Consider the following 26,899-nt stretch of genomic DNA (forward strand, 5'->3'; position numbering starts at 1 on the left):
AATTTGCAGATAAATGGCACAATTTTGCTGACAGATTTTAATGCTACGTAATGCAGTTCTTAAAATTTAATCCCTAAATCAATTTATGATGATTAATTATATCTTAATTTTGTATTTATTTGCAATTTTTAACATAAGTAAATGTTTTGCAGGTTCCCTTGGCATCTAGCAACAAGTACAGTACACAGTACTTAATATGTTATCATTCAGATATTGTTATCGATTTGCTAAAGTTATGCTTCCTTATATACAAAAACGTGGAAAATACATCGTTAATTTTGATCAGCAGTTCGGTTAATATGATAAAACTATTATATAATAAGTTTCCTAAAGTCCCTAAATAAGGTCAAAGTAATGATGTAAAAACTGCCAAATTTTATTTGGAGTGTTAATTACCATTGATGAAATTTTATATAACTACACTAAAAGTTTCCTATACAGAGTACAAATAAAATTTAGATGTTTATGTATTAACTGATGCTTGGAACTTTCGTTGGCACGAAGGTATGGTGATAATCCGTAACAAGTATAATGTCATTTTGCTACAACCACGTCATCTTAAAGCCATTTTGTTTAAATTCAGCTTTGTTCTTGCTCTATCAGCTTTAACATGCTTAGCACTCATTACTTTGCTGACAAGTCTTAAGAATTTGCTAAATGATGAAACAGAAGCTATCAATATTTTTCAAAATTATGGATTGCTGGACAGTTGAAAATTTTCTCTCCCAAAATGATATTATACATTACTATAGAAAACATGTTGTAAAATGCAACAATGACTAGTGAAAAAAATATCTAATGTAAAATATAAAAAAATATATGAAAACAAAAATATATAAAATGTATTATTATCTATCATAATTGTATATAAAAAAATATCTAATACACCACACGACTTCCTTGTACGAAATATTAAATTATACATATTTTGATGGCATTTCATTTAAACTTATTTCCTTGAATTTCATTAGAGTTATATTTCTCATTCAATTATTTCAGTTCTAACTTCGTGGGAGGGCAAAAATATACAAAACCTCAAAATATCTTTATTAAAAATTGAAAAATATAGAAAAATATAAAACACCAAATACAGTTAAAAACAATTTAAAGAAAACACTTTTTACAATTAAAATTACAGTGTCTATGCAAAAACAACCAATTCAGCCAGCAGGTAAGAAGGCAGATTTTTTGGAACATTAAACAACATTAACAACACCAGCATTGTAAGCAAACCATATTACACTGACTTAATACAAAACAGAATACAATGCTTATATAAACCTACATATACTATATCATGCATTTTTAACATTCTGTAAACACAGAAGTTACTATGATATTTACCTGTTAGATAGATCATTTTTACCAAGTTGCTATATCATAATGTATAGGATGTCACCTAAATAGAATTTATTCACATTTTATACATATTTTTGAAAAAGAAAAATCAATGAGGTTGATCTGTCATTCTGAGTTTGGTTTACGAGATCATTTCTTCTAAGAATACTGCTTAATTCATACTAGTGTTCTAAATTAATCCACTCTACTTATGGCATATTCTTTATTAAGTGCATTTGAGCTGCAGATTGAAATATAACTATTCTGACCTGAATTATTAATTTAGATTTCCTAACATTAACTAAAAAATGATAAAGACTAGCATTAATTTTTTATATGATGCAATATATTTAGCTACTTGTGTCTCACTGCCTCCCCGGTCTCTTTATGCCACCCAAATCAATTTATTTACCTATTTCAACCTTAAGGCATTTTTTGAACATTTTTATATAGAGGATTAGATGTTCTGAGAATTACTCCTCTTGTACTACACCACACTGGCCAAAAAGGAAACAGTGAAGCTAAATACGAGAACATCCACTTCATCCTAAAAATCTGGAACAAAGACAAACGTTCATTACGATGAGCCTGAAAGGGAAATTTCTACCATTCTACCTTGGAATGCTCTGCCTAACATCTAACCTACCTTTCTTCAAAGATAAATCAGCCATGAAAAACCCATTAAAATAAATTGTAACCATCACTTTACTTTTCCAAATCCTCTGATTTTGAGAAATATTATCAATGACTGAGAATAGCAGGATAACTTGTACCTCTATTTATCTTCTATTAGGAAGATCTATTGGTGCAGAGCAAAAGACTACTCTCACTACAATTATAACTCATACTAAAGATTTAAAAATACAATACATCTGTTTATACTAAATGAACTTTAAAACTGCTAAGAGGAAAAATAACTAATATTAGACAACCAAGACTGTGCAATAAAGAACATTTGATCACAATGAAAATTGATGATTTACTTCACGTATTGCATGTCCTGCTCCTTGATACAGTTGCAATTCTAGAAGAATCCGCTTGGAATGCTGCAGAACTTCATGAACAATATTATATGTTTCTTCTTCCAACTGTGTTGGTTGAGCATCTACGTAAAAAAGAAATAAATAAATGAATACATAAATTTTGAATTTCTTTTAAATACATACATTGCATAATTCCTTTCATTTTCTTGCGTTATAATGTTATGCATCAAATGTAAATTGTCAACTGTTTAAATACTCCATTGGCAACATTAAGAACAGAAAATTATGAAATCAACTTGGTGCACTTTTATTATACTCTTACATAAAATTTTTGAAATTTTATGTAAGAGTTTTTAATGGCAGTTTAAAAGAAAGATTATTGCAGTTAAAAGTTTTAAATAATTTTTAACTTAGGAAAAAAGAAGTTACAGAAATAACTTCAAGAACAAAAAAGGACACACAAACAAAAAAGGGGTAGAAAAGTTGCATAATTTTTATTTATTTTGTGTGAGCAGAAATGCTAAAAAAAAAATCAGTCTCCAGGAGTTGAGTCTGAGACCTCCGGTTGCTAGCTGAATATGCTGACGACACAGGGTGAATGTGAACAAGTGGACAAAACTTTAGGGGGTGACAGAAGGCAGCTTATATGAGCAATATTTGTCATAGAATGTATGACAAATAAATTGTCAGAACACAAGCGGCGAAAAGTTAAAGGGTAGTTTTCTACCGTCACATTTAGAGAATTAGCACAAGAATGAGACTTCAGAAAACATTTTATTAACAATAATGTAATTGATGTTATATGCTCAAAAGACCTTCCGCCAGCTGTAATGCAGGCTTCACATTTGCAAAGACACTAGGCATTTCCCAAGTATCACTAGCAACAACGGCAAACCTGATGACTAGATCCATATTCAATTCAACGGGCATTCATAGATTAAGTTTTCATATGGCCCCACAGGATAAAGTCCAAACATGAGAGATCTGGTGATCTTGGTGGCCAAGCTATGAACCACCTCGACCAATATATCACTCTGGAAATTTCATTATTTGTATGACCAGCCAATGTCTCGGCAATCCAGGGTAGAAACGGTGTTGGGTGCAAGGATTGACTCTTTTTATACCATTTACAATGCCACCTAGTGGTCGCCATTTGCTTTACGATCATACATTCTATGACGAATATTGCTTGTATAGCTGCCTTCCTATTACCCATAAAGTTTTGACCACTTGTTCAGATTCGTCCGGTGTATCACAAAGAATACCTTTAATTCCTTACACTTTCTTCCATTTAACAGACTAGCAGCATGTGCAGCCAACTGCCTAAAATAGTTATCTTAAAATAGAAAAAATGGAGTTCAACTATTGTAACTTCATAAAAATATTTACTACTTCTAATTAGATCTCATTTAAATGCATTTTTATTTAAATCAATCAGATTAAAAAGTACAAATATATCTAACCTACCTTTCTTCAAAGATAAAGGTCAGCCATGAAAAACCCATTAAAATTGCATTTATCAATAAATAGTTCATTACTCAATAACAGATAGATTAAATGCAAAAATTAAATATCTTATACTTAACTAAATGACAACATGCTGGCAAGTGGAAGATAAAAGTATTTTATTTCAGACATTGGCAACGCATTGCTTTAAAATAGCAAAACTTGTTGATTAAATTTGGAAGATGTACATCTTACACTAACCTGACAAAAGAGTTCACAACAAAATAGCCTAATCAAAGGCTTCTGAGCTCAGTTTCGTGAACAGTTTGAAATTTCTTAGTAACTATATATATGCAGGTGCTATAAAAGAATTACATCTTGCATGCAAATGCATTATAAAAACTATACATGCTAAAATTTGATGTACACATATTTACATACACTGGCTCATTAAAAAAAATGTTTCACAATCATTTATTACATAGAATGCCATAGTAATAATTTCCACCTGCAGGTTACCGTACCATACAAAAGTTTGGTAACGTTTAGACTATATTCTAAATTATATTTTTTAAATAATTTACAGAAGATTTACATGTTTTGTACAAAAAAAGGATCTAAATATTGCAATAATATTGAAATATGATCACCAATAAACATCAATTCTGTTGTTTTTATTGGTCTTGCCTGCCTTGTTTCTATTTTTAAAAAGTATATAAAACACAGAAATTATCAAAATTTTTTTTTAGATACTAAAGCTGGATGTGAACTTTATCAAATGATATAAAAAAACTGATATTTGCATAAAAAAAGTTTTAGAATTAAAACTAGACATAAGATATTTGTAGTTACATTCAGGCCATTTTGACAGGTCACAACATCTTTAGCGAATGGCAACAGTCTGATACAGCAACAGTCCAACAGCATTGCAGATGTTTGATTTTGAACAATACTGGGCCTGCTCATTTTAAAATTGGCAAATGTGTTAATCAGAATTCATCAAATTTGTACGAAACATGAAATAAATAAATAAATAAATAAAAATTCAGATGGAAGACTACAAGTGTTCAGAATTTGGTGGCTCTAGGTGTCACCATTTTTCCACAATGTGAGGAACACACAAGCAGACATACAGATTCTTCATTATTTAACTGAAGAAATAAATGAAAGGAAGAAAAAAAAAAGACTCGGTCAAAAAATCAAAGTAGTAATGGAATCACTATACGCCATTTTTTAGTTTGTGTCACAATAGAATCTGAGCAGAAATCTTGAAAACTCAAGCTATGCTGAACTCAAACATTCTAAATAATAACTAGACCACTGCATCATAATATGAGAGAAATATCTAATTCCTTACCAAGTTATTAAAATAAACAATCTAATGGTAAAAAAGATAAAAATAGCAAAGCTAAAAACAAAATTAATAAAAAAATTAAGAGCTTGGTAAATTATAGTAAATAACAGTAGGATAACTTATATATACTATTATGGACTTTATAAGTATATATTTTCATGTATCTATATTTGAACAATTTTTAACCAATACTACTAAACTCATTTTTATGCAATCTTATATTTTTAATAAATAATTTTAAAATATATTGAAGACATCTGCATTGAATAAACCATTCTTTACTTAAGGTCAGTTTTGTAATAAAAATGAAACAAGTAAAAAATTTTTTAAAACCATTTACCTTCTGAATTTACATATCCTCTATATTTCTTCATTGTTTCCTTGTCAGTTAAAACATTTATTTGTCCAATGCAGCAATTTGCCTAAAGGACAATTAACTTCATTTTGGCATTTTGCATTGGTTCACTGTAAATATCAGTTCACTTTTCAAATTGTAGTCATCAAATATTAGAGCCTTGTATTATAGTTGATGACATTAAAAAATGAAGAATCTGCATAAATGTATGAATGTTTCTTGAAATGTGATAAAACAGCTGTACCTAGAGCCATCAAATTTTGAATATTGATCGTTTCCACCTGAATATGGGCATCTGGAAGACCAAATTCAGAATTTCAAATTTGTTTTATTATCTATTTTCTATTATTTAATGAATTTTTGATTAACAAAGTCAACGATTTCAACGTGAGCAATGACAACACTGTATGGAAAAAATATTTTTATCCCCAGAATGTGAGAGTGTGTATCAGAAATTCTAAAGCTATGCTCATTTTAAAATTATTTTGCGATATTGATTTTGAACTGAATTTTAGACTTTAGTGTGAAGAACATGATATTTAATAAATAAAGGTATGGCAAAATGTTAAATAAAAGGCCTCGTTGGGTGTAATTATTTATTTAAAAAAATTTTTTTTATGCTCTCTTCAGAGAACTCTGCACCAGTGTTGATGGCCAGTTATTCATGGATGTTTTTGAATTCTCCAATACTAATACTTCATTTCTCATGACATTTGTTCAAAACTCTCATCTATGTGAATTTAGAGCTCAAATGGTTATACTGAATGATCAGTGTTTAGATGTAGTAGATCCGAGCAATTCATCAAGGATGTTTTCCCAACCTTCCTTGATGAATATCCTCAACTTTCACAGTTCTTGCTCTTAAAAGCCGGATGACTGATCACATTTCACAGTCAGTGGAGTGCTCAAATTTCTTGAAACATTTCAAACTCACACTACAAAGCATATAGTAGACAAATGCTGGGAGAACGTCAAATGAAGAATTTCGGGTGCACATGCACTCATTTATTTACACATGCACAAAATTTCAAACATTTATAAATGGACTTTACTTAAAATTTAACCTGTGTATAGTGTTTCAAAGTAATGAAACTGCCGAGATAACTTTAATTCTTATTTCAGCAAAATGCATTTATATAAAAAACAGATATTTGTAGATTTTCTTATTACAAGAAATGTTGGTGCTGTTAACCACGGATTATTAATTTACCAATGTAGCGAAAAGCATTTCCAGCAAGCCTTTATGTTTAGTTTTTCCTCGTGAAAACTACTAAGTTGCAATTTAAATTCTTCATCTCTTTTTTTAGATGGGAAAATATAATAAAAATCTGCTATTTACAATAAACGTTATTCAAAATGGCATATACCATTTTCAACAACACACAAATAAAATTTGAAGAATAATGTAAAATGGCCATAACATTATGAAGGTGATGCAACATTTCTAATTGGGGAGGGGACTGACTGAAAACTGAATTACATTTATGAATAATTTTTGCTCTTGAAACCATTGGTTCTTACTTTTCCCCTTTCCATATTTTTAAGTGCAATTTTTAATACATTAGAATTAAATAAACCTACAATTAACATTTTTTGGCTGATGTCTAAAACTGACAGCCATTTGATAGCATCAAAAACACCAGGGACAGGAAAATATATAAAGTATCAAATAACAGTGTTGCAAATTAATGCAGCTAAATTGTCAAATTTATATATCTAATAAATACAGAATTTTTAAAATTCTGAGAAAATAAAACGTGTCACGTTCCTTAAGGCACAAATGCAACTATGTGAATCATACATAATTTAAATATATAAAATTATAAGACACTTATGTATTATCGAAACATTTTCGCTGCAATGCTACTTAATTTTCACAATGTGCTGAATTCTGAGAACCATACATATAACTATTCTTCAGGCAACTACGCTCATAACACCTCTTCAATCAAGCAGTTGTTATTTTTGTATGCATTTGGGGGGTATAAAATTCAATTTTAAAACATGCACTGTGGAAGTCAAACAGCAAAAATCAGCGTTATATTTACAAAATTTTCACAGGACTAGTTTCGATGGTTTTACCGAACCGCAATTCAGCTGCAAAACCGCAATTGCGGTTTTGCAGCTGAAGATGGTGGTTCGGTAAAACCATCGAAACTAGTCCTGTGAAAATTTTGTAAATATAACGCTGATTTTTGTTGTTTGACTTCTGAATTAGTATTTATTCAGCGTGTTATTGTGTCTTAATGCACTGTGGAATTTGCCCTCAATGGAAAAAATCTGCTGCAACCTTTTCTACAGGAATACAGCATTTGCCATAAAAAGGTAAAGGCAATAATGATCAGATTATCTGGGATATAGCCTGTGCACAGTGGGGAGTTTGTGCAATTCTGATTTTTTTTTTTTTTTTTTTTTTTTTTTTTTTTTTAAGCAAAAATCATTTTATACATACTGAGAAGAACAGCATAAAAATTACAGAAGAATTTTGTGAAAAATGTGTTTTATTTCTTAATGTAGCATGCAATCTTTGCTTAACAGCTGAAATTTGTATTTTCAATTGTTAAAAGTTTATTTTACTTTGGTATGTGGATGATGTTTGCCGACTTATAACAAAAATTAACACTAGGAATCTTTCAAAAAAATGCACAAAAACTGCTAGATGGCATCCAACAAATAATTCATATTTTTTCAGTAGTAAAAAAAGCACCAGACTGCACTTAGGTGGTTGCGTTAATATGTTAGCAACAATTATATTAATATTTACATAGCTCATTTTATTTATATCTCTTCAAAATATTAAAAGATTGCATTTATTTAAATGATGAAATATTAAAATTAATAAAATTACATTAACATTTAAATAATAGATGCCTTTTTTCACTCCTATTCATTTAAAATATTTTAAAGATATATTTTGCCTTACTTAAATGATTAAATATTAAAATTAATTACAGATTAATATATATAATAAAGTAAAATAAATTTGATTAACTGAGTAAATTAATTTAAATCATAAAATGTAATTTAAAATTAAAAAACAGAATGTGGGCATACTTTCAAAATCAACAAAGACATCATATTTTGGCGTATCATCCCTCGATAAAAGTCTAAGAAGGTTTCCCATTCAGGACCAAAACAGTACTTCTGAAAACTTAAAAAGGAAGTAAGTTATAATTCTGCAACAAAAGCAGGCATATTAGAAAAACAAGCAGCAATCTGTATTAGTATTACAAACTAGATAAAACTATATAAACTATATAATTAAAAAAATTTTCACCATGTAACTTAAAGAATTAGTCACTTCCTTCATGAAATAACAGTGATGAAATTGCATAACAGACTTCAAGTTCCCGAAGTCAGTACTTAATAGAATTTAAAGATTGTTTTGTCCTGAATCTAAGATGACCCTACACTTCTGAATGATTTTAAAAGAAAAACTGCAGCATCATTACAGGAATACTTCACAAACAGCAGATTGGTATATTAAAAGATGTACTAAAAAATAATTATTAAACAATTTAACTATATTCTGAAGCAAAACTAAGTAAACATGCTTCGCCTTAAAATAATTTTTTCATGTGTCTTTAAAATGCTTCACAGCATAATTAGCAAAAGTGCTTTTAAAGAAAAGAGTATCATCTTGTATTCAGACAGTATGTAATATGTGCTAGTCATACGTATCATAAACACTACTTAAAATAAAAAATCTGTTTTAGAAACTGAATCACCATTCAACCTAAGACTAATAATATGCATATTTTAAATATGTGAAATGATTCTTTTAAAAAAATTATTCAAGAACAACAAAATTTCAAAGCCACTCATTTCCAGTACTTTAAATCAACTTTCTAAATTTCTCATACCTAAAATTAATTGCTTCCCATTTAAAATAGCGAAGTATAAAATTTTTGCCTAGGGGATAACACATCTTTACTGCGCATCAAATGTTGATTTTACACTGTTCCTTGCCGGCAGAGATGAAAGAATTGAAACAATCCTCAATCACTTTCTAAAATTAAACATCAGAAATATATACTGTAATACATGCACCTTTCAATAATGTTATTTTCTGCCCTTAACCCTAGAATTTATCTCCCCCCCCCCTAAAAAAGAGAACCAAACTAGCTTCACTTTTACTAACTGGATTTCCATTATATTGGAAAATTTTAAGCTGATGAATTATTTTAATGCAATTTAAATATTACAAATTTACAACTGATCAGAAAATGATTGTCAAAATTAATTTGATTGGAAATATTAGCCTTTTAAATATCATAATAATATGATAAACAGTAAATATTCAATTCTTATGCATACAAGGCTTAAATTCTTTGTAAATAAATTCTATGGTTGGTACGGGCTTAATAGCTTATTTAAATTTTGTTCAATAATATACACCGAAATCTACAGCGCTCATTTATTCAGATATATATGTTGTAACTGAAAAATTTTTACCTTATTATCAAGTTTTATTTTAAGCACTTTTAAACTGATTTCATGGATGTTTATTAAAATATCATTAAATAAAAATCAAACATTTGATTTTGAAAATTTTGAACTATGCAGTAATAATTATTTTAGAAATTTATGTACAGAAATTATTGCAATAAGTTGATAATTAAAAAAAAATACAAACACATAGTTCAACATTATTTATTTGAATCAATCATTAACATTAAAAATTTCTAAAATGTGCCTTACATATTTCAGAAAAAAATATTAAAGTTATAAAATGAAATATTTTAACCATTACAAACATCTGCAACTGAAATTACATAAAAACTAGACTTAAAAATTTGGACTAATAAAAGCAGCATAAAAATGTCTATAGTCCCAAGTTTTATAAAGATTTTTTGCAGTACAATAATTATAATGAATTACAGAAATAAACAATGCAGTTGCTACATACATATTACAAACAACTGCTGAATTCATGTTTGTAACAGGATTAGCAATTGCAACTGACTACAGATTTATCAAGATATTAAAATTTAAAAAAAATAAATAAATAAAGATTTAAACAAAGATTTTTTTGTTAGTTACATATTAGTTTAGTTATTTGCTAGATACAAAAATAATATAATGAAATATCACTAACCATATCACAAATAAAAGATTAAGATTTCAATAGAAAAGACAATGGTCACAAACTTGGAAACCAGTAAAAAATTAAATAATTTTATCAATTTCTTTTTTAAATTTAAGTGATATTCAATTATTTATTATATTTCACAAAAATACAGCTCAAATATCTAAATCATCATCTGGATCTTCTTCATCATAAAAATCATCCTCAAGCACATTTTCAAGGATATTATGATTGGCAGACTGCACTTTTGTGTATGGTAATTGAATCTGATTACGAGCCTCTTTCTCTTCCTCTTTTAATCTTAAGTTAAACGTTAAATTAGCAGTTGGATCAGGTTTCTTCACAGGAGCTGCTTTATTTATAATTTTAACATCAGAAAGTAAATTAAACTTGTAATTTGGGGAAATTTTATATTCAACACATTTACTTGAAACTTTTCCACTAGAATAGTGCACCGTAGAAAGCAATGTGTTATCAGCATCCAAAGGAACTTCTAAAACAGTGGTAGCGATTCTTTCCAGTAGGTTTATATCACGACGATTATGAACATTGCAGTACAGCAAAGCTAATATCTGTAAATTCGAATTGTTCCGCAACATCCTATGCAACACTTTATACATTTCTTCAATTCCATTATGAATTAAAAACGATGACAGTGAATACATACAAATAACGCCTTCAAAATTAGTGAACTGTTCCTCAAATTTCTCAACAGATAACCATGCAATGCTGTTTGAATTATTCCAACCCAAAGGATCAGAATATACATCTAAAATTTTCACTTTGTCATGATTTTTTAAACCATGCATTAACTCTGTACTCAAACCATCGCAGCATAAAACAGACATGTTACATTCTTCTTCACAAAATATCTGCATTATCGTTTTATATAATTTCAAACCATTCATAGTACTATAGTCCTTGATAATGAAAAATTTCGCTTTAGCATTTTTACAAAGAGTTTCTTTTGTAAGATACATGGCAGATATTAATTATTATTTTCACTACTGAAACGCAAACAGAAAATTCAGTAGTGTACTAATGCAACATGCACTTATTTACATACACTCCTATTAAAAAAAATCTCAAGCAAATATAAGCTAAACAATTAACATAGTTAATAACTTACAACAATAATTTTGATTCACACTGCGTAAATGTGTCATAAAAATATTCTTTCATATAAAATAAATGATAATATGACAGCGTACATTTGCAACTCCACTTCCGTACATATTAAAAGTATTGCCATAATCCGTAAGTGAAATTTTTCAATACTTTCTAAAAAAATACACTAGAGAAATAAATTATCCAAAAATTGCAATTACAAATTTTTAGCTTCCTTTAAATACTATTTAATTTCAGATTACCTTTTATCTTAAACATTTTTCTTATTTATGTAATATTCCGTTCGATTAACTACAATATAATTAAGACACAATAACACGCCGAATAAATAGTAATTCAGAAGGCAAACAACAAAAATCAGCGTTATATTTACAAAGCTGAGGATGGTGGTTCGGTAAAACCATCGAAACTAGTCCTGTGGAAATTTTGTAAATATAACGTTGATTTTTGTTGTTTGTCTTCTGAACTACAATATGTAAAATAATTCAGCCATTTAAAAAAATAGCAAAATCTTTTATTCTGTTATTCAAATGACGAAATTTAGATTCCAAGGATGACCAATGCGCTCATATATAATTTAAAACAGAATATTCATTATTATATCATAAATTCTAGCTCTTTGTTTTTCTTTCATTTCGTCTGTCAAACACTTCGTGTTACGATTTTCATTTTGTACAAGTGGCAATAATAAAATGATACCGAGTTTCTTCTGTGAAAATAAATTCTCATGTTTATTTGTGATCCTCAGTAAATCTCTTACATGGAACCCACACGTTACACATATTCTCAGAAAGTTTCGAGCTAGTAAAGCTTCACTCTTCCCCTTAATTGCTCGAAACAGTGTTCTATCTATTGATAATAAGTTGCTCATTTACAAAACCATGTTGCGTCCAATTCTTAGTTATGCATGCCTCGTCTGGCCATACTCGTGCAAAAGTTTGAGAAGGCAGTTACAAGCTGCCCAAAACGGGGTATTGCGTATGATATGTAATGCCCCCTGGTACATACGAAATAGCCAAATTTGTAAAGAGTTAAGAATAGAGGATCTTTGTGATTTTTATTGCCGCCTATCTAGGGCATTTTATGATAAACAGGAACTTCTAGACAATCCTGTGGTTGTTAACTATTGCTACGATACTAGGGACCCCAATTTCAGTAAACGCCCAAGGGCGATCCTAAATGTTAGTAATATGTAATTTTGTATATGTGTTATGCAAATTGTTGCTTAGATTCTTTATTGTATAATGTTATTTTTTCCTCCTGATTGCATTTTGTTTTTACTAGTGGCACTAAGGCGTCGCACTTCGTATTTTGTTTCTCTTGTGTGTACATGTATTCTTCTGTGAAACAGTTGTTAAAAAAAAAGTTAATTATGTATGGATTAGTAATTAGGTACTTAAGGTAAAAAATATGTATTTAACTATTAGCAATTATGAATTTAAACTCTTACTCATTTAATTATTTAGCACATTCAGTTACATTTCTCATAATTCGAAACTTTTATCATGTTATTCGATGAGGGGTAGGGCTATGGCGCCCAGGCACCCTGGTGGTTAAGCACCGCAGTTCAATGTATGTTCATTTTTTATTGAACTATTTTACTGTAGACTAATAAATTAAAATGTGAAAGAAAGTCTATTCCAACAATAGGTTTATTAACAGCATTTGCAGTTATAAACGTTCAGGTGAAGATTTGCGTAACCTCAAATCCAGTTCCAACAATTTTTGGCCATACGTACATTAGCTGCAGACAGCTCAGACATATAGCTCTTTTTTCCCGTGACGATGGTGGGATAACGTGGGATAACCGTATTTCTGTTCCAATGTCCGTTTAATCTTAGTATACGGTACACACGGAATTTGGCGGCATTGATCATAATGCCGCCAAACCAACACCAAATGATTCGTTTACTGCTCGTAATCAGAGCAGTAAACGAATCATTTTGATGTTGGCTACAAAATTTTCAAAATTGCGCCAGGGGCGTACTGTATACTAGGATTTTACCCCAGTGTCAATTAAAAAAATGGGGTGCTGATACGTTGTCACGAATATATAGACGACTCAGATTTTGACCCCTTGACTTTCGGTCGTCTTTGAAAGCCGGAAATTCAGGTATCCAGTTCCGAACCTTGATATTTGCATGGCGGTGTACACTTGTAAGCTTTCTCTCCAAATCCTAGGTGAAAATAACAATTATTTAGGTCCCTGTTATTTTGGGAACGATTTCTTGAATTCAATATGTATTTTCGTCTTTCTGGACTGCAATATCTACGTATACTCATTTCTGCTATCTGCAGGGCTAAGTCTGATATCTGTTTCTGTAAGTCTTGGGCGAGATTGCTAGCAGATGGTGGAGAAGTAATGCAAGCTACTTGAGGTGGAATGGGATTTAATTGCCATATTTTGTCAGCTATTGTCGATAGTTTGGACTAATCATCGCTGCTTACAGACTAAATTCTGCGCATATTAAGCAGCAGTCGTTGCATCCAGAACATTTAAAAAAAATTCACCCGGCATCTGCTCCATCACCAAGCTGCGTATTTCGCAGAGAAATTAAGATGGTTTCCTGTCACTCAATTCCAATTCAGTCAGAAGTTTCTGAGTTTTCTGCGATTTAGAATAGGCAAAAATTTCAATAAGCCTCTTTTTAACGGCTGGATATTTTGCCGTCGTCTTGTGGCTTGAAGAGGATATCAGCGAATTGTGACAACATGCTTGCTTCAATCCAACTGATTACATAATCATATTTTGTTTGATCAGTCGTAATTCCTGCGTTGAAGAATTGTGCTTCGATCTAAAGAAAGCATATTTTGGTGTGGGGTTTACAAAAAGGAGGAATTTTTGGGTTTACCCTGGCAAATGTTAATCTCTCCGATGCTTTTCTGTATTGACGTTTGTAGAAATTTAATCGCAATCAATCAGTTACGAACACGGTCACCAGTTTATAAGTTCGTTGTTTACGGACAAATGTTTCAACAGTATACTTTAGAGAACAAACTTTTTTAAATAATTTTTTCCTCCTGTTCTCTCTTTCATAAATTTATTTAAAGGAGTTTGTTTTCTAGAGTATACTGTTAAAACATTTGTCTTTAATCAGCGAACTTAGGCATTGGGATGGTAAAAATGGAACGAGGGCTAATCATGACAAAGATAATAGAAAAACGTTTTATGACGAAAACATGCTGAAATTATTCTTATACTTTGGCAAGAGAATCCACATAAATATTTAAGTACACCTTAAAAAGAACTGCATTTCACCATGAATATTTCTTTGACGATCTTCTAATAATTAGCATGCTTTTATCATCTCAACATTTAACATAAATTTCTTCTTTGGTCTTATATTTTTCATAGCAGAAATTATGTTAGCATTAAGTTCATTATTTTCTGGAAAACAAAGAAAGAATTCTACAATATCATAAAACTATTAAAACTGTAGACATCTATCCCTCCTTTAAAAAAAAATCTGTTATTAAGACACAAAAATGTTCTCTTTATTCTATTCATGAAAATGTATCGTAGTTAAAGATTTAGAAATGTCCTCTGGTTGAATACACGAGTTCATTTTCTGTAGATGTGATGAGTTCCTCAATTAGAATTTTCTGAACTTTTCCCATTTCCTTAAGATTCACTTGGACTTCTGAGGTATTTCCTAAACGTTCTGATATATTCAGATCTGTTGATAATAAATTACTCATATACAGAACTATCTTAACTTCCATGCTTTATTACGCATGTCCAGTTTGGTAGTCTTGACTCTCCAATCACAAACAGTTACAAACTGCTCATAATTGAATCCTGAGACAAATATTTAAAATCAACATGGTGCAACAAGTCTATGACTTCTAACTTAACAATAACATAGTACGTGAGAAATAAAAAAATCCACGAGTCCACCCAGCTACTTGCCTACTATCATCTTATGGCACAATTTTCATTTAAGCCTCGAAAATAACAATAGCATCCCTATAACTGTAACTACTGCTCTCCAGAATATGTCAAAAGACCTAAGCCTATTCTTACAACCTGATGTAGTCTCTATGTCCCTTATGTTACTGTTTGATATTTATCTTTTTATAATTTTTTCATTGCTTATTATCATCCCTTTTCCTTATTCTTTCTGTATCAAGTTATTCTTACCTCAAGAGTTTTTCGTGCAAATGGGGTTTTTATAGTAAAGCTGCATGCCCCTCTTGAACATCTTAACTCTTACCTCATACCTATTAAACTACACCTATATTTTCGCACCAGCTCATTCAGCTTTTCATTTCTTTGATTCCCGTCGAGTGTTATCACGCTGGTGAATTGGCTCGCCAGCGGCCGAGCGGTAAAATCATTGAATAGACCGCTCGTTGAATCGCCGAGAAGTAAAATCACTGAACTCAGGCGAATCGGCTGGCTGGCATGGGTATTCCAGGCGAACGGACTAGCTAAATGAGCTATTTTGGGGATTTTCCTGATGTGTAATGCCAGTTCCTCTTGGAAAGTCTTCCACGATGTCATCCGTCCTTTAGGCAGGTAGCCTAGTGTGCTTTTCCATAATAAACTAAACGAAACTAAACCAAACCACGCTGATGTGCTGTCAATAGCAGTGAACTAATTTTGAAATTTATTATTTTGTACCTAAATCATTAGGGCTATGTAAATAAATTTCATAAGCAGTTTTGATAGAGGCTGGGTCCCGAGCACGATTACACCGAAGGTGAATCGTGATTATTAACCCCTTCAACGCTTGATCTATGCTGATATATTCTCAGTTTGTTTCACTACAATTTTTAACTATCTGACAAAATATAGCTTCATTAATTCGTCCTGAATTTAATAACACTATTAGTTATTTTTTCATCAATAATAGCAAACATTTTACTTTTTCTAGACTCGAAATTTTTAAAAGATTTACTTCTGTACCTGAGAAAATGTGTGTTTCAAGTATAGAGATTTGTATGTTTTGCATATGACGACCAAAATTTCAGGCAACGTGTCTCCAAATCTCTCTCGCAATACAAAATGCTGTTTTACTAAACAAAGAAAATAAGAAAGAAGCCCATAAAACTCGCTTAGACTGCTATTGTATGGTTATAAGTTGTGAATAGTAATTTAAGTTTGACAATTAACCAACCATATCTATATCTTTCATTAAAAATGGAATAGAATTCACATTTTGATCAAAATTACAAGACAGGCTGGAAATCTAAAAGCAGAGAGAAGGGGGAGAAACATGTTGAATCTTATTCAGAACGGTCAGAATGCTTTCATTCTTTATTAAAATTTACTTTAATCGTGTTGGCTACTAAGCCGTTATCTTCTTTCAACAACTCATTAATTCAAAATTAATTTCTTGTCCAAAAATCGTCTGCTCTTTTTTCCCTTCTAATCTTTTCCCAATATTTGTTTTTGTGTGAATTACAGGTAATATAATAAATTTATAGAAGCAAATACTTTTCACTGGATAGCAGGTTATAAATTTCTCGTTGATCGGTAAGTTGTGTGAAATATACTTTGCTAATATTTGAATATTAATATTTAATTTTAAGATCCAGTTTTTTTCAATTAACAAAAAATACAAATGAAATTTTTTAAATGTCAACAATTTTTGCTAAGTACTTTCTAATTTTCAACAATATCATTTTCAGTAAAGGGAAAGTATTTATTCATATCAACTTCAGGCTTTCATTACTGATAGTTAGCCTAAATAATCACTAAAAATGTCTATTCTCTTCCTCCCTCCTCCGAAAAAAAAAACTTATTCATCTATTTTGGGTATGTGATACATTTTAATTCTCAGTTCGTGAGAATAAAATACAATTTTTTAATTCTGATGTTCAAATTAATCACTCATTATATTTTCTTCTACACCTATGATTTTGCTGCATTTTATTTAAAAATTAATTAATAAAAGTAGTAATATAATTGTTTTACCATACTGATAAATCTTTAGATTTGTATTTTAAAAAGATTAATGATTTTCAAAATTACATTCACATTAATTGTGATTTTAAAAATACTGATTTTTTAATTAGATGTTGCTAATTTCGTGATATTTACATTTTCCTGTGTATTAATTTAATTCTAAAATTAAGGTTAGTGTAACACGCTGACATTTTCCCATTAATGTTGGTACATATCAGGCATGGCCAAACTGCATCATTTTGCGGCTCTCATCCTAATAAATGAGAGTTTTCTATTTGGAATATCGTTTCAATAATTTAAAACAAAAATCACTCAGACTTGTTTTCTTAACAAACACTAATTTCAATTTAAATTACACTAATGTGTGCTAATTCCATCTAATTTCAAACTCCATTTCTGGGACTTACTATCGTGGAAGACAACTCTTTATTATTAACAACTCTTTGCGTTAATGATGTACCCCAAATCTTACTGAACGATGTCATGAATTTGTTTAGCGGTCACATTTATTAGGGGAAAAAAAAGAACATAACAGATCCAGTTTGCTTTTAACTGAATTAAATGATTTAGGGTTTTCTTTTTTGTCTTGATGCATTGGTTGGGTGCGTAAAATGTTAAATTATTATTTCTGATGCAAAACCACTGCTGAATTGTCAGCTTATTTTAAATAACTTTTATATACAGTGTCTCACAAAAGTGATGGGACACTTGTGCTTTACAAAAGTAAACTGTAGTAAAATAAATTAAAAAAACATGTAAAAATTTTTTGTGTGTTTCATACTTAAATTTAGTAACAATTATTACATAACATTCATTTTTTCAAAATATTAAAATTTTAATTTAATAAAAATACAATTGTTTAGAACGGAGCAAAAAATGGCTCACATAAGTGATGGGACACTTACTTTTCCATCAAATATTTATCCAAAAAGTTTACTTTTTAAAAGGTTTTAATATTTTGTTGGATTTCCTTTTACTTTTCAAACATGATTTAATCTTCTTGGGATGGATTCGACTAATTTTTTTTGTGATTCCTGGAGTGATTTTACCTCATTCTTCTTGAAGCACCGATTTTAATTTTTGTTTTGAAGAAATGGTGTGTTTGCGAATTCTTGATTCCAATTCTTGCCAAATATTCTCTATGGGATTTAAATCTGGAGATTGTGGTGGTGTTTTTATTATTTCAGGACAGTTATACAGCAGTCTGAGTCTAACGTTCAAAGCAGTGTGCTTGGGGTCATTGTCCTGGTAGAATTTAAAATAGTAGTTATGAAGGTTCAATTTTCGTGCTGAAGATTTCAAATTTTGATTTAAAATGTAAATATACTTGTACTGATCCATTATACTGTCAATAAAAACAAGATTACCAACTCCAGCGGACGACATACACCCCCATACCATAACTCCTACTCCACCATGTTTTATTGTTGGCATCAAGTTCTGTTTGCGAAATTCTTCCCTGGGTTTTCTTCACACCAAGATTCTACCGTCAGAACCAAATATATTAAATTTACTCTTAAAACCAAATATCAGCAAATATAACTTCATTCCAGTAATCAGAATTCTTATTTATGTTGGATTTTGCAAAGCCAGACTGAGTTTTCTATTCTTTTCACTTACGAAGAATTTTTTCCTGGCTTCTCTACCGTGATATCCAGCAGATCGAATTGCTCTTCTAATAGTCTCAGGATTAGCAATTACTCCATAAATCAGCAGCAACTTTAGGAGCACTCATTCTTGGAATTTTTTTTAATATTTCGAACGATAATTCGCTTTATTCCATTGGATAGCATTGATGGTCGGCCAGGTCGTCTTTCATCCTGAATCATATGATTCTTTTTATATCGTTTAATGATATTGAAAACTGTTGAATGACTCAAGTTAACTGTTTCAGCAGTTTCTCAAATAGAGTTTCCACGTTCAATATGCAAATTAATAACTAATTTTCGAATTTCAGGCAAAGTTTCTTTTTGTTCAGAATTCATGGCTGCACAGAGCTAAAAAACACAAAAATTCCAAAACAAACTGGAGAGAAATACTGCAGACGATTTTATAAATTATTGCCAATTGCTTTTGAGTAAAAATAAAAATCCCCAAAAGTATTTTTATTGTAGTACGTAGTAGTATCTAATGGTGTTCCATCACTTATGTGAGCCATTTTTTGCTCCGTTCTAAACAATTGTATTTTTATTAAATTAATATTTTTTTAATATTTTGAGAAAATGTATGTTATGTAATAATTGTTACTAAATTTAAGTATGAAACACACCCACAAAAAATTTTTACATCTTTTTTTAATTTATTTTATTACAGTTTCCTTTTGTAAAGCACAAGTGTCCCATCACTTTTGTGAGACACTGTAGCTCACTTGAGTTTTTCAAGGTAATTTTTCTTAATTTTAGAGTTAACAGTAAAGAAAAAAATTATTAGCTCTGTTTTCCGTATCACTGCTTTATACCATACTGAAAAGTTTTTTATATTACTGTAAAGTGCACTATGTATTCTTTCTTTTTCGGTTTATTCTTGTTAAAAATATCAGTAGTTATTAGAAAAGAAGTTTCGGTTTAAAAAAAGAATGTTTTTTAGGTCGTACAAAAGTCTGACATTTGAGAGTTGTAGGAAACCTATTTTCCCCAATACACCGCAATGAGCAATGAGAATTATTTATTTATATTTTCACTAAATAACTGGTTAAATAATTATAAAATGCAGTGTCGTGGTTAAATTACTTAAAGCATTTCTTTCTGTTCAAAAACGTTTCACGCGTTAAGTACTCATGTTTATAAAGTAGTTTGTGGCTCTTCTAATTTCCTGAATTCTAATATGGGTCTCCTATTAACACGAAGTTTGGCTACCTCTGGTATACATGATCTGCATTTATTAATTATTTCATAATTCCTTAAAAGTAAATAAAAACTGAAAATATTTTGTGAATCTTATATTTAAATCTCACATATAGCTTATGTGTAATAAATTATTCTATGAATTAACACTATAAACTGTATTTTAGGAGATATTATTGAAAACTTTCAATTAAGAAAATACGAATGTATCTAGACAAAAGGCATTAAAAATATTCTTTAAGGTGAACATCATTATTTCAGAATGGATGATAAAGTTCAAACTGCCCATAATCAGCCGGGAAAGTCCCTGAAAAGAAAAAGGGGGAAAGAGCATAAGCAAAGAAGAAATAAAAAGAGTAAATTTTCTTCAGCATCAAAATCATTGGTTGAAAATTCAGGAGGATATCTGCTAAATCACAAAATAAAATTCTTTGATTTAGAATGCCAAACACTTCTTGCGCTAAATTTATCACCACAGTTTTGCTTCAAGTTTTTTGCAAATAAAGCAGAGACCTATACGAAATTTACTAGTGCTGAGCAATTGAAAATAAGCATGAAATTTGATGCTGAAAATGTCTGCTTATGGAGCATAGGAAAGATAGATCAGGATTGGCTTTCTCCAGGTGCGGCAGAAAATTCGGTGAAATGTTTACATCATACAGTGTGCAAAACTATACAAGAGGAGGTAAATGCAACGAAAGAAAAGCAATTATTCTTCTACAATCAAAGCAGAAATCTACATATTCAATTTCAGACCAACCTCATTTTAAACTGTTTTGATTGCAACTTGAGATTTTTTAACTTTGCTTTAAATTCCAGTGCAGTTTTAGAGGGCACACATTTAGATTTAAAATATCTTTCACAATGGAATACCATTGCACTTACCTTTGATCTGAGTAGCATAATTGACTTCAAAAGATATATAATGTTCTTTTCATTGTTACCCGAAACTTCAAATAATACAGAACAAAATAATTTTTCACAGCAAGTGCTAAATGAAGAATCTCTTTTCATTGCACTTAATTGTTTCGTTCAGTTGGAATTAAGAAAGAAAAGAGCTACTATTTCAAAATTAAACATACTTTACACTGTAATAAAACAGCGATTATCATCCAATCTGAGCGCAGAAAATATCACTGAAAATTTATTGAAAAATTATCAGTTGATATGTTTGTATCCAAATATTCATTTTAATGGATTAACTTTAAAATTAAACCTGACTGTTTATTTTGCATGTTTAGTCCCAACATTAAAGCAATATATGCATTTCATAGGCTTAATTTCAAAGTTTCAAAATAAGGTCAGTCTTCTTCTAAAACTTAATACTTTACTTTTGATGGAGAAAAAAATGTTTTTCAGGAGTACTTCTCGAAATTCCTTTAACACTAATTTCTTCCCTAATTTCAGAGAAGATAAAAAGGACCTCAAAGATTTGAGATGCAAGGAAGATTCAAAAATTTTGAAAATATTTTACAAAATTTGTAAAATAAAAGTAAAACGTAAAATTCCTTTAAATAAAGTTATTCTTTTAAAATACATACGGATGAATTTATTGAAGAAAGATAACAATATGTATCGCCTATATTCTAAGGCCACACACACTCTTTTTAGTTTACGATCATTAACGACAGAAAACCAAAATGCCTCAAAACATGTTATAAAAGCATACCACACAGTGAAATATTTTACTCAGTTTGGCCGAAATTACAATCAGAATTTTAATCAAGAGCTGTATGATAACGGCAAGGAAATGTTCGCAATCATTTGCAGTAATGAACCAAAATATAAAGATATGGCATATTTTGGAAGATTGAAATATCAGAGCTGTTTTAATTTAAAAGAAGGCAATCGTAATATTACAGAATGTTGTTATGGCTTAATCTCAATTCTTTATAAAAAGATTTGTAATGAATCAATGCGATTAGTTCTGAATGGTGATTTTCTCACAAGCAAAAGAGATGTTAAATCTGTAAGTGCGCATAATACAAATCTGTGTTCAAAAACTATAAAGTTATTTAGAGGTAAGAAAAATGAAGAAATACAGAGAAAATTTACAAAAACACATTCCAATGAAAAGATCAGAAACTTAGTAAAAGCCTCGAAAGAGATCGCGCAGAAAAAACAATACAAAGAGAAGAAAGAAATGCGAAAATTGTACCAGAAAAATAAGAAATGTAATGAAACAATAGCTACATTCATGGAAAATGAATTAATAGAAATAAGCATAAATGATATGAAGTTCTTTCATAAAAATAAAAAGCACTACAGAGGAATAGAAATGCTAAACAGTAATGGCAAAATAACACAGGCAGAAGATCAGTTTCCCATGAAAATAAGTACAAATATTATTTCGAAAAATCTGTTCGAAAGACGAGAGAATAAATTACGATGTACATCACAAATGAGAAATAATTTATTACAAATCGAAGACAAGTTTACAAATGAAGATACAAAAACTGCAGAAGTTCAGTTTACCATGAATACAAGTACAAAGGTTACTTCGAAAAATTTATTCAAAAGACGAGAGGAAGATGAATTTGGATGCACATCGAAACTGAATAACAGTTTGTTTCTGCTCAAAGAAAAGTTTTTAAATGAAAATATAAAAATTGCAGAAGACCAACTTCTCACGAAAACAAGAACAAAAGTTACTTTGAAAAATCTTTTCAAAAGGAGAGAGGAAGACATTTTGGGGTGTACATTAAAACTGAACAATAATTTGTTTGAACTCGAAGAAAAGCTTTTAAATGAAGATATAAAACTCGGAGACATTAGATTTTGCAGCGAATACTCTATTAACAGGGAAGAATATCATACTGGATATGGTGAATTCGAAACTCATGCACTCAATAAATGCATATTACCAAGCATAAACCAGAAAAACGTAAAATGTAAAACCGATGATAAAGGTCTAAGCGTTAAAATTTCAAACAGAATACTAGACCAATTTCTCGGAAATGAAAACCAATCCTCATGGATGAAATTTAGGCAGAACTTTAGCAAAAAATTATGTACAAAGAAAATTTTTTCAGCAAGGTCTGAATGTGGAGTTAAAGAAGGCATCCATAAAGCAGTACAGGGCTGTGTAAGCGACTGCAATATTTTGTACGGGGAAACCACATCAATTTCAAACAGTAAATATATTGAAATAACTCAGCTTGAGGAAAAGGTGATTCATCAGCTCGAAGATGATAAACGTCAAAAAGGCAGTTTACACAAAAGGAAAGGAACTCAGACTAATAGTGATTCACCTTTAATTACTACTAAGTTGAATAGTTGTGATGAGAGACGTTTTCCTGTTCAAGGTAAGAAAATCCTCGAGGACTTCAAAGAGCCCTGTACCAGAAAAGACGCAATTTGTCAAACCGAAATTTCGATGCAAACAGCTGAAATTTCAAATTATATTGTAATAGCAGCTGAAACATTTACTACTGGCACAGTTCTTACTCTGTCTCAAAACATACCTGAAAGAAATGCCCAGAACATATTACCGATCAAAGTTTCCTTTCAGAAAAGTTTGCCATGTACTAAAAGTCTTCAAGATAAGTTGATTGTCAATATAAAAGAAGTTACACCTGTTCCTTCAGACACATCATTTGCTTCTTCAGATCCTCTGAAAAGTGATTGTTACAGAACTGGTATCCCAAACAGTCACATAAATCCTACTTTAACCAACTACAGCCAAAATTTTTCATTGGAAAATTGTCTAAATGAAGGAGAAGATGGCGAAAAGATGGAAAATGAAAGAAAAATGACTTGTGGTAAGTAAAACGTGAACTCATTTTCATTATGGCAAAGTTTATTGATAGGAAGAAATAAATTAAGCTTTGGCTCCTGTTTAAAATGAAGTTTCAAACGAAATTAAAAGTTTGTCTCTTTTTCATTCCAAAAATGAAAAGCTTAAAATTCTGATGCAGCTGATTCTTATAAAGGTGACGACAGAATTTTTAATTTGGTCGGATAGAGTATCTGAAAGCAAAGTGTGTAGAGTCATTAGGTTATTTTGAAGCAGAAGACATGAAACTCGCCGGGACTCGGACCTGGACCTCTCGCATACGCGCCACGAAGGCCTGATGGAACCACGAAGACCACGTAAGGAGGGATAAAATACCTTATATACTCCTCGTTTTAAAAAGCGACTAGAGATTAGGGAAGCCAGTAGCCAAATCCTGGTAGTGAGGAATTATTATTCACCATCTTTTAGTTCGGGCGCCATTTGTAGAGTCATTAGGTAATTTTGAAGCAGGAGACGGGAAAAATGTGATATGCCCTCTTCGGAACTTGACCTGGACCTCTCAAATACGCGCCAAGTGTGCTACCGTTACACCACGAAACGAAGGAATGCTGGAAGGACGGAGAAAATATGAATAATAAAATTAAGTAAAAGGTAAAGAAATAAACAAAAACTCTATCAATTAAATTAAATAATAAATTAAAAAAGGTCGAGGTATAATCTTATATAGGGCTTCGACTAGACGTAAGGTTTTATTCAAAGGCTGAGAATTATCGAAGCTGCACTCCCAGTAGGCCTTAGCTGATTCTAAAGCCTGTCTTAATGATGAATTGGTAGTTATTGTTTACCAGAGATAAGAAATAATGTTAATATTATTATGCATTTTTACTGCAATGTACATTTTTTAAAGAAATAATATTGTGATAGTTACTAATAGTTTATCCACGATTACTTTTCATGCGTTATAAGTTTTACTGTTAACCGCGTTCATCGGAAATTAAATTATTCGCATAATTTTCCTTTCTCGATTTATCCTCTCTTTCGATAAAATTGGTTATGAGGGAAATACAGCACATGAGGTATGTAAAGAGTTTATGGAACAGGTTAAGTTTTATTAACTTACAATAATATTTTAATATATGAATTTAAGTCATTTATTTATCTTGTATTTGTGCTACGTTTACGTTCCGTCCTTATTAAAGATTTTTCAAAATTTTTGGAGCGTAATGGTTATGTTTTGCTCACTGAAAGGTATCATGAAAGTAATAATTTCATCCAAATATATAATTTTCACTTAAGAAATTCGAAAACTTATATGCTTTTGCAGCTCTGCAGTTTATATACTTAGATCAGTTAATTTTCTCATTTTGCCACCAATAAAATAAAATACATGATAAAATTATTAATTTTTTCCCCCTGATGAATGAAGATCCACATTATATCATAAATGTTCTGTTTTGCTACTAAAATTAGCACAAAAAACTCACTACCTAGGCACCAAAAGTCTAAAATAAGGAGAAAAAATGGCACATTATATCCATAAACAAGACACATTTTGCTTTATGTGTACAGAAAGTCCAAGATTTTGCAGAAGAAGGCAGAAACCACAGTCGGTCATCTACTTGCCTCCTTTTTTAGTCACAAGTGCTGCTACTTAACTAACATTGCACCTGTCGTACAGTGGCAATTAAAAATTCATAGCCAGAGACCAACGGCTTGAGGCTATGAATGACTGTCAGTTGTGTCATTGAATTGAGGTCAAAGGTGTCTTCGGATTAATTTTAATTATACTTAGAAAATAAATTTTGCACGGCTTCCACTGGTGACAACCAGTGACAGTCACTTGTAACTTATAGCTTTTACCAATGAGAGTATGCTTCCTTTTAATTTAATCTTTCTAAATTAACTGCATCGCCATGCACTGGTGAAACTTTGGTTGATACACGTGATCTTCAGTCTTTTGGTAGTTGGTTGCCAACACTTTTGAAAGCCATTGTATTCTGTGATTCAGTACTAATTTTAAAATTACTCAAGATTACTCACTTGTGTACGATTGCTAGACCACTGATAGTCGTCAATTTGGTGGGTCACCAACATCCAACAGTTTTGATGGGCTCCCATATAGTTCGATATTTATTGAACTCTTCTATATATAGGGACTTGTGGGTTGACCCATATGATCACAAATATGTAGTCACCGACAACCAACAGCATCCACAGTCACCTTTAATTTTATTTTAATAATTTACTTAAATGATATAATTGTATACACAGGAAATATATAACATATCCATTTGTAAACTTTTATTAACATTATTTTAAATTTTTTACAAAGTATAATTTTAATTAATAAACATTTTGTACTTGACACAAAATTTTCTAGTTTTTAGTTCTCTAAACTTTCGAATCTTGCACTAATATTTACAGAAAGGCATGAACAATACAGTTTCATTAACTTAGTAAAAAACATATTTCTTCTTTTAACTAGAAAAACAGCAGAAGAGACAAGAAGGTGAAAAAAAGCAAAAGAGCAAAGTGAGAATGGGACTTTCTCGGAAGCAGAAAGTGAAACCACTACATCCGTACCTAAAAAACTTACCAGCAATTTAGTTACGGAGGAATATTATTGTCATTCTGACAATTCAGTGTGAAACGTTATATTGTATTTAATAATAAAGTTCATTATTTGAAAGTCTTGTAATGTGAGAATTATTTTGAA

At 30.5% G+C, this 26,899-nt stretch overlaps 3 protein-coding genes across 5 annotated transcripts in view; 1 reads left to right on the forward strand and 2 right to left on the reverse strand.

The window, feature by feature from the left end:
• Positions 1 to 11,826, reverse strand: part of LOC118186160 (CYFIP-related Rac1 interactor B-like) — a 65,002-nt gene extending 53,176 nt beyond the window's left edge. For all 3 annotated transcript variants that reach the window (XR_004757724.2, XM_035356221.2, XM_035356220.2), the window contains exons 1-3: positions 11,695 to 11,826; positions 8,531 to 8,627; positions 2,322 to 2,443 (exon numbers count right to left, since the gene is read on the reverse strand). Coding sequence is in view for 2 of the 3 variants with exons in the window: in XM_035356221.2 (XP_035212112.1) it covers positions 2,322 to 2,443; positions 8,531 to 8,600 (192 nt within the window). In the remaining variant the exon portion in view is untranslated. The remainder of the gene's footprint in view (positions 1 to 2,321; positions 2,444 to 8,530; positions 8,628 to 11,694) is intronic.
• On the reverse strand, positions 10,116 to 11,783 carry Elp5 (Elongator complex protein 5). Its single transcript, XM_035356222.2, has one exon. The coding sequence runs from the start codon at positions 11,543 to 11,545 to the stop codon at positions 10,721 to 10,723; it is 825 nt and encodes a 274-aa protein (XP_035212113.2). The 5' UTR covers positions 11,546 to 11,783; the 3' UTR covers positions 10,116 to 10,720.
• A 5,240-nt stretch (positions 11,827 to 17,066) lies between the features above and the next one.
• On the forward strand, positions 17,067 to 26,872 carry LOC118186162 (uncharacterized). Its single transcript, XM_035356223.2, has 3 exons — positions 17,067 to 17,172; positions 20,615 to 24,208; positions 26,669 to 26,872. The coding sequence occupies exons 2-3, from the start codon at positions 20,710 to 20,712 to the stop codon at positions 26,788 to 26,790; spliced, it is 3,621 nt and encodes a 1,206-aa protein (XP_035212114.1). The 5' UTR covers positions 17,067 to 17,172; positions 20,615 to 20,709; the 3' UTR covers positions 26,791 to 26,872.
• Positions 26,873 to 26,899: the final 27 nt, after the last annotated feature.

Source organism: Stegodyphus dumicola, chromosome 1 (assembly GCF_044657685.1).
Source record: "Stegodyphus dumicola isolate Sdum_Otavi_A_Nest chromosome 1, ASM4465768v1".
NCBI lineage: Eukaryota > Metazoa > Arthropoda > Arachnida > Araneae > Eresidae > Stegodyphus > Stegodyphus dumicola.